Here is an 8,712-nt window from a genome sequence, read left to right on the forward strand (position 1 = left end):
TGTGAAAGACGACTGGAGAGGAGGCAGGGCTGGCATCCAAATAAATATGCCAAAGGCCACAGGAGCCCGATTTAGTCAGAGGTAGAGAGAACGGGTTGTAGCAGATTCCTGGCTGGGGGGCAGGGGAGGGAGAGGGAAGAATGAAACAATTCCAGAGTCTAGGGCCTGAGTGACTGGGCTGATGGTGGCATGTCAATGGAGATGGAGGAATGAAGGGAGAGAGGGCATGTTAAATGTGAGGATACGACTAACGAGAGATCAGGGACGGAGAGTCAGACTAGCTAAGAACAGATGAATAAAGCAAACACTGATCAAGTTCAGTTGGGTGTGCCGTGAACTGGGCTAAAAGCTGGGGCTACAAATACAAGTAAATGAGACAGTCCACAGGGCTTTCAGACTGGGAAGTCCAAGAGGCACGACGTGGAAATGGCCTAAGACCAGGCAAGATAACATGAATGCCACCAAACAGAAGCCAGTGGTATGGAGGTGGTAAATGAAGATATGGGAGCGGAGGGGACTGCCGGGGAGAAAACCAAAGGAAAAAAAACAAGGCTGAAGACAGAGTCTGGCAAACACACTTAAGGGGAAGGAAGAAGAAAAACCAGCCAAGGAAACCAAAAAGGGCAGAGAAGTAAGGAAAAACCAGGATGGGAAAGCGATGGAAGTCCAGTAACAAGGAGGGAATGCTTAACAGTGTCAAATGCAGCCCAGTCAGAGAACTCAAGGGCCGTCTCCTTGGCTATGACCACATCCTTCGTGACTATGAAGAGCCAAGTTTCGATAATTAAGGAAGGAAGCTAGAATGCTGGGAATTGAGGATAGAATTGTTCAAATTATAAAAGGCTGGCAGTGAGAAGCAGCAACCTGGCACAGTAGGATAAAGTTTAAACTTGGAGTCAGGAAGGACAAAGGTTTGAATCTTACCCCTGAAACTTACTGGCTGCATGAATGACCACAGGGAGTCACTTCCCTAAGCCTCAGTTTCCCCTATATGTCAGGTAATATAGGGGAGTAGTTTGAGGGGGTAGCAAGGTCAAAAAAAGGGTTTTTCTTGGAGTAGTGGAACATATTTGTAGGTAGAAGGGAGTCAAAAGGGGAAAGAGTTTGAAGGTACAATAAATGCTACAGGATAAAATTTCAAGCCAACTAGAAGAGTTTGATATTAAAAATTAATGTACCAGGGTTTTTTTTTCCTTAAATAGACCAGTTTCAAAATATAAATCTGTTCTAATTCTACACCTGGCTGGTTGCCCTACTTAAAAATAAAATTCATATTTTTCCCAAGAGGAGTTAGACAGCCCAGGCATCACCCAGCCAGGTTCAAAGCTGGTCTAAATGGAGGGAAGGTCAAACTGCAAGTCAAAACTCTCTGAAGATAAAAGAAATGGGACTGTTCTGCTTTGGCTTCCTTCTTTAAAGACAGTTTTACAATCTGCCTCTGAGAGCAGAGCTTGGACTGAATCAAAATGCAATTACCATTAATGCTTTACAACAGAAACATTCACTGTCCTTCCCCTAATTAATAACAGTGAAATATGTGCCATTACATTTAAACCAGTAATAAAATGAAACTTTGTTCTTCTGCAATCAAGAATATTTTATATGGTTGACAAAATCTTTCAAATGACTTTCCTTAGTTAGGAAAGCTCTAGGGAAGAAAAACAAAATTAAGACAGAAGACTGCTAACTCCTTGAAATGTATCTTGGGCAAAAATGAGTTTTCTCTCAATTCAATTAATTATAATAATAAAATATCACCCCCATAAAGGACAGGCAAGTGGCTTATCTCAGCAGAGACCAGCCTAATGGCAAGTACTTTAACAGGTTAATAGACTCACTCTGGAACCAGTAACTATTACTTCTTTCATACTCAAGAACTCCCAACTCCTTGGGACTTCAGATGATCCTTGTGGACGCTAGCAGCACAGGTCACGGGCCTACCCAGGGCCTTCTCATCATGTGCCACTTTTGTCTCCATTACCTGAGAAATCCTCCAAAAAGGCATTTCATACTTTGTGGAGACTAGTGGACCCTTGGGCTGTCCATCAATGCCTTGGCCCTCATCCTTACTAGGAGACTAGCCCAGTTGCTTCAGCTGGGTTTGCCAATTCTTTTAACATCGTTTGAGCTATACCTGTTACACACCATCACCTACTCACATTCAACATGGTGAACAAGGCAGAGGGAAAAGAATTCATTTAAGGACCCATGATCTCAGCAAGGGTCTGCTTTCTCACATGTGAAGGAGCGTGCTCCAACAACCCAGATCCCTGGGCTTCTCAGGAGCACGGCAGTCGTTAGCGGTTGGCTCAGGCTTGCCCTAGACTGGAGGCAGAGTCTGAAACTAGGTCCTCCTGACTCCAAATCTAGCTCTCCAGTACTAGGCCATAAAACAAGGGATATTATCAATGAAATGTACCCTAGGGCATAAGCGGGTATGGATGAGTTACAAATCTGTGCCCATGGAGGGAAGACCCCATGAGCGGATTCTTCTTCCTAGAGTTGTAAAAAGTACAGGCTTCCCACTCTATGATCACATATGCTTATGGTCTAGCGTTTCTCTTTATCAAGCACCTACATGTCACATCTGTATTTATGAATGATAAGAAACAAATCTAAGTACGCAACAGACAACTAGACAGTCAATCTTCCAATATTTCCAGTCAGAACTCTTGGGTCTAACAAGTCAATGCCACATAAGTCAAATCAACAAATATTTACTGAAAGAGAAGAAAATATTTATTGAGCAGGATGGTGGAATACAAAAAAGTGGAACACTCAGTTCTTACTCCTGGAAAAATGCAGTTAGAAAAGCGACAAACACAAAAAGCTAAACAAATAAACAACAAAAAGCCCTCTTTTTTTTTGGCTTTTTTGGAGGGGGGAAGGGAGGGCAATTGGGGTTAAGTGACTTGCTTGAGGTCACACGGCTAGTTTTTGTGTTAAGTGTCTGAGGCCAGATTTGAACTCAGGTCCTCCTGACTCCAGGGCCAATGCTCTATTCACTATGCCACCTAGCCACCCCAACAAAAAACCCTAACAGAAATAGTACTTGGTATGTTAAAACTGGCAGTTAATCTGTCTAAGCCAAATTTTCTAAGGTCTAGGTAGGAAGTTAGAACATATGTGTAAACATACATGCATATACATACATGTACCTATACATATATTTTATGTATTTTGCTGAATGCATAACAGATTTGAACATTAACCTATTAAGCTCCTATGCCCTTTTAATTTAGACTCAGAATAGACCAACACTGGAAGATAATTTTACTAATTCAGACTAGCTGATGGATAAAGGAGTCAATCAGAGAATGCTCATAAGGGAATGCACTTTTTAGTGCCATGGAACATGTCTAGTAATCTTAATTAACAGAGTACTGCCTTAAACTTGGGTAAAACCTCATTTACTCCTTGCACACTTGCTGTATCCATCCCCCCAGTACAATGCAAACTTGGGGAGGCCAAGAACAGTTTCCTCATGGTCTCCCTCCCACCCGGCGATCAGTGCAGCGGGGTACTCTCCAAGAAGTCAGTCAGCCAGAGCCAGGGGCTGCACCACACTCCGTGCCAAGGCTGAGGACACACAACGAGGCAAAAGACAGTCCCTCCTGGGACGGCCAGGTAGCACAGCGAGTAAGAGCACCAGCTCCAGTGTCAGGATTGACCTGGAGATCGAATCCTGGGCTCATACACTTAGCACCCACCCAGAAACACCTGGCCGTGTAACCTTGAGCAAGTTACTTAACCCCATTTGCTTAGGGGGTGGCCAGGTGGCTCAGTGAGTAAGAGGACCGGCTCCAGTGTCGGGATGACCTGGAGATCGAATCCTGGGCTCAGGCACTCAGCACCACACCCAGAAATAACTGGCCGTGTAACCTTGAGCAAGTTACTTAACCTTGATTGCTTAAAAAAAAAAAAAAAAGACAGTCCCTCCTTCCACAAGCTCTAACAGGGGAGACAACAAGGGAACAAAGACATACACAAGACATGTACCTGAGTAGTGCTGACAAATGATTCCCACTCTTCAATAACAAACACAGATGATTCTTAACACAGCAGTAGCTTCCCTGGGAAGAGAGGCTTCCAACGCTCAGACATCAAGAAGGTTTGAAGTAATTTCCCTTAGCCCTTTTTCACACTCCCTACGTCTGAGAATCTTTCTCCCACAGACATTTAAATGGGAAACTCCACTCTCCTGTCAGACCTACACTAATTCTGAGTTAGTGCATCTTAATTAAATTTATTATACAGGGGAAAATGCTGTTCTCTCAAGCTGTGATTCCTCAAGCCCATGTTTAAAAGCAATTCATTAATATTCCTTTTCATTAATATTCCATCAATATTTTTTATGGAATAATATAAATCCTGCCTGGGGCATAACACAAGGTAAATATTTCCTCAGATGATACAGGGTTTTTTGTTTGCTTTTTACCTTGAAATAGCTTTACTGGTTCATAAGATCTTTCCACAGTGAAAAAAAAAAAACACTGAGGTATGAAATGGTCATTATTTTTTTCTTCTCAGCCTCAGCTTTCATCTTTACCTCTGCCAGTCCTCATTTTCCTAGACTATGTCACTCAGAGCTGTGGAGCAGGGGAATGAGAAAACCAGACATTATCGAATATTTTCTGATGAAGTCTTCTCCAACTGACTGGTTCGAAAAGTGGTGATTTTCCCCAATCACTAAATCGAAAACTCAATTCAATTCAACAAATACAGTACCAGGACACAAAGATGAAAGATGACATGCTGCCACTAAGCCTCCCCGGGGATGTAGCCTGGATGAGTGTGCTACATGGCCGCCTGCAAGAGGAAGGGGGGTGATTCAGGGCCCTTTCAGTCTGAGCTCGGAAGGGAAAGCTTCGAGGAACAGGCAGCATCTGAGCTGTGCCTGCAACGAGCAGTGACCCAAAGGGCACGCTCAAGATGGCGGATGGCCTCCAAGAATGCACTGAGGCAGAAATGGGGGGATGAGATGGGGAACAAAGGAGCCCAAGCTAGCTGAGAGCACATGTCAAGGAAGGGAAATGATTGAACATTACAACACAGAAGGCCTTGTCATAGGTGTCCTAGGAGATCTGAAGATAAAAAACACATCATTTAGTGAGTAAAATGAACAGCAAAAAATAGGTTCTAACCAGGCATTACTTGGGGTTCAGAGAAGGGAGCAAACGTGATACCTGGGAGAGGCAGTGGATGAACTAGTGGAAACAGGAGGAGGGGCATTCAGAGGCAAGTCGGGTCAGTGAGTGATGGACGAAAGCATCAGCAGAAGAAGGAACCGTCTTACTGGCAGGTGAGAACATAGTGTTGAAGAGAAGAAAGGCACCCTTTAAACTAGGTCAACCAACATGGGATGAAATACGAGTTGGCTGAAGACAAGACATCTGTATCCTGCACATGTGTCTACTTGCCCATCACTGCATAGGAAAGCTCTTCTGGAAGAACACATGCTCTCATTTATTTAGCTATAATTATTTAGGATGCTAGAGGTCCAACCCCTAGAGGTGGAGAGATCTCAGGCCATTTTAGGCAAACCTCCCCCAGCTTTTCAGAGGAGAAAACTGAGACCTTGAGGGGTAAACGGAGTTGGCCAAGATGGAACAGGGAGTGTCAGAGGCAAACTCAGCCCAGACTCGCTGACCCTGGGGCCCATCCTTTCTTGCTGCTGCATCACCGCTGGCCCCTGACTGGGGACAGAGCTCACAAAGCACTGGGACCTTCCTCCCTGGATCCTCACAACAGCCAGGAGGGAGGCACTCAATGGCTAAGACTACACTCCTTGAGGGGACATCCCATGAGGACCTCCACTGCAAGAGTCCTGACTGTGAATCTGGTCAGCTCTATCAGGCTGCCTCTAAATGCTACTCCAACCATGCCTGGTGCTAAGTGGATCCATCGGTCTGGGCAGCACAATAGGTGCCACTAAATTTTGTTGTAACTGCTCCATGGAGCTTCTAAAAGATAATCCCAGCCAGATAAAATCAAGGTTGCTTAATGAGACTATACAGGCAGAACTTCCAAACTGACAACTTCTAACCAAGCAACTCCACCTGTACAGGCTTGAAAAGAACATGGAGCTACAAACACCAGAGCCACCTTTAAGTAAAAATGCCAGGATGTCCTTTAGAAAAAAAGGTCCTTTAGACAAAGAACTAAAAGCACCAACATTCTAGTAAGAGGCTGAGGTCATTCTTTGTCATAAAGGATGGCTCTCCTGATCCCAAGGAAAATCTAGGTGATACAAGATCAGGAAAAAAAATCAATAAAAATTAATTTGTCTAAAACAGAAGTTGAGGTCTGTATATTTTTCAACAAAGAAGGATAAACCTAAATGAGGACAATGGCCTGGTGAAAGCAGCAACATGAAAGGAGCTCCAGCCAGGGTCCTTTCAATAACTCCCACACGACCTTACTTTATTAATGATAGTCTTTTAACTGAAAAATCCAATGTCTGTTCTCATCTTTCCTGACCCTACTGACCACTTCCTTCCTCCTGAACGCTCTCTCCTTGCTGTCCTCTGGCTTTCCTGACATTCCTTCTCAGTCTTCTTTACTGGGATACCCCCCAGCATTGTACCCCTAACTGTGAGTATCCACCAAGGCTCTGTCCTGGGCTCTCTTCTCTTCCCTCACTAAACTTAGTGATCTCCTCAGCATTTCCATACAGATGCCTCCCAGATCTGGATATCTAGTCCAAGTCAGTCTCCTGGTCTCCAGACCCACATCACTAAGTACCTATTAGACATTTCATGTCTCAAACTCAACATCCATGTGCAAAACGGAACCCTTCATCTTTCCCCCAAACACTCCCCTCCTCTTCCTAACTTTCCCATGTTTTTGAGGATGCCTGCCAAGTACCCAACCAGTTCTAAGTATTTCTTAACTTTTCTTTTATGAAGAGCCCCTTTTTCTCCTTCCCATCTCTCTCCCCTCCCCCATTGAGAATGAAAAGAACACAAAAGCCACATTACAAACGTCTAAGGTCCAGCAAAGCAAATCCCTGCACAGACCCCAGCTTTGTCTTCCACTGCAGCCTGAATACAATCCCGCCCCATCTGGAGGAGGGCGTATGCTTCACACAAATCCTTCAGAACCGAGATGTCGCTGTGCTGATCAGAGCTTAAGGTTTTTAAGCTGGTTTGTCTTTGTGACACAGCTGTTATCCCGTACATGGTCCTCCTGATTCTGCTCTCTTCCCTGGGCATCAGTTCACACAGGTCTCACCACCTTTCTCTGAAATCAGCATCTTCCTCCAAAGACGCTAAGTAGAGCAGGACAGCGCACCCAGGCGGGTGAGTTCAAATGATCCGGCCTCAGACACTTCCTAGCTGTGTGACCCTGGGCAAGTCACGTCCCCCTGTCTGCCTCAGTTTCCTCATCTGTAAAATGAGCCAGAGAAGGAAATGGCACACCACTCCACTGTCTCTGCAAAGAACCCCCCTCCCCGCCCAAAAAAAGCCCCAAGTGGGGTCGTGAAGAGTCCGACGTAAGCTAAAAAACGACTCAACGACATCATCACGTCTGCAAACACAACAGCGCTTCACCACAATTGCGCACCACACCTTGCTCAGCCCTCCCTTCCATTTCCAGAGCGCAGCTAGAGGTATATCCACGCCTGCGTCCCTGTCCTTCTCTCTGACCTCTGGGGACCGCAGGCTCAGTGACTGCATCCCTGGGTCTCGGGTGAACAGCTCTGGGGACGCCACTCCCAACCCCTCCGGGGTGCGGGGGGCCCCCCGGCGGTCCCGTCGGCCGAGCTTTTGCACCACCTTGGCCAATGGCCGGGGGAGGCCCAGAGCACCGCACGCGGCTGCCCGCGATCTAGGAGCGACCACTTCCTGCCTTTTAACCCCCCTATCCACCCGGGAACGGCCAGTCCTCCCAGACGCCTCTCTCGTGGTCAGGGGGCCGCAATCGGCCCGGGCCTGCATCTGTCTCCGAAACCTCGGCTTTAAGGTCGGCTCGGCCGGCCCACCCCTCCCCAGGGCTCCCGGGCCTGCGCCACTGCGCCCCGGGTCGCCCCCCAGCACCGCGTATACAGCAGGTGCTTCACTGTTGCACGCCGGCGGGAGGCGGCTCCACGCAGGCGAGTCTGGGAGGCGTGGGCGACCCCTCAGCCCGAGCGGGGCACCCCTAGGGGTCCCGCGCCATCCCGTCCCCCGCCTCACCTGCCGGCCACCGAAGCGTCGCGGGGGAAGCCCATCCTGTAGAGTGTCACAACCGCGGCTCCGCCAAGGCCCAGGTTATGCTGCAGCGCGACCTTCGCCCCCGGAACCTGCCTCGGGCCCGCCTCCCCGCGCAGCTGCCAGCAGAGCTCCGCGCACTGCGCCAGACCTGCCGAATCAAGCACAGAGACACAGAGCGAGCGCGCCATCAGCCAGGCCCGACCAGTCAAGCCTGGAGCGAGCGAGGAGCGCGTGCGCGAGAACTACGCTGACAAGCCTAGTCGGAGGCCGACCCCTTGAGCGACAGATACTCTATGCTAGCTCTAGAACATAGGACTGCGCAGCCTCCGGCACCACTCTCCGTCTCCCATCACCCGCACCCCACCCCCGCCCCAGTGCCTCAAGCCTCACAACCTAGTTCTCTTGGACTCCTCACCCTCCCCCACCCCACCCCCACGCCAAGCTGTTGCCAAGGCCTGTCCATTTCCCCTCTGCAGCATCCCTTGTCTATTTCACACCTCCTCCCCCCTGCCCCCCC

At 47.9% G+C, this 8,712-nt stretch overlaps 1 protein-coding gene across 4 annotated transcripts in view; it reads right to left on the reverse strand.

Annotated features, from left to right (window-relative positions):
• The window catches only part of LOC138164975 (sterol carrier protein 2), a 465,527-nt gene that overhangs the window by 23,366 nt on the left and 433,449 nt on the right, over nt 1-8,712 (reverse strand). For 3 of the 4 annotated variants that reach the window (XM_069092989.1, XM_069092988.1, XM_069092990.1), the window contains one exon: nt 8,178-8,343. In XM_069092989.1, the coding sequence (XP_068949090.1) occupies nt 8,178-8,343 (166 nt within the window). Of the gene's footprint in view, nt 1-5,276; nt 5,296-6,980; nt 7,389-8,177; nt 8,344-8,712 lie in introns of those variants that run through there. The other variant, XR_011169243.1, reaches the window with a different exon arrangement.

This window comes from Petaurus breviceps, unplaced genomic scaffold, assembly GCF_028583685.1.
Source record: "Petaurus breviceps papuanus isolate PSGF00001 unplaced genomic scaffold, PetGlider_PUasm1.0 207, whole genome shotgun sequence".
NCBI lineage: Eukaryota > Metazoa > Chordata > Mammalia > Diprotodontia > Petauridae > Petaurus > Petaurus breviceps.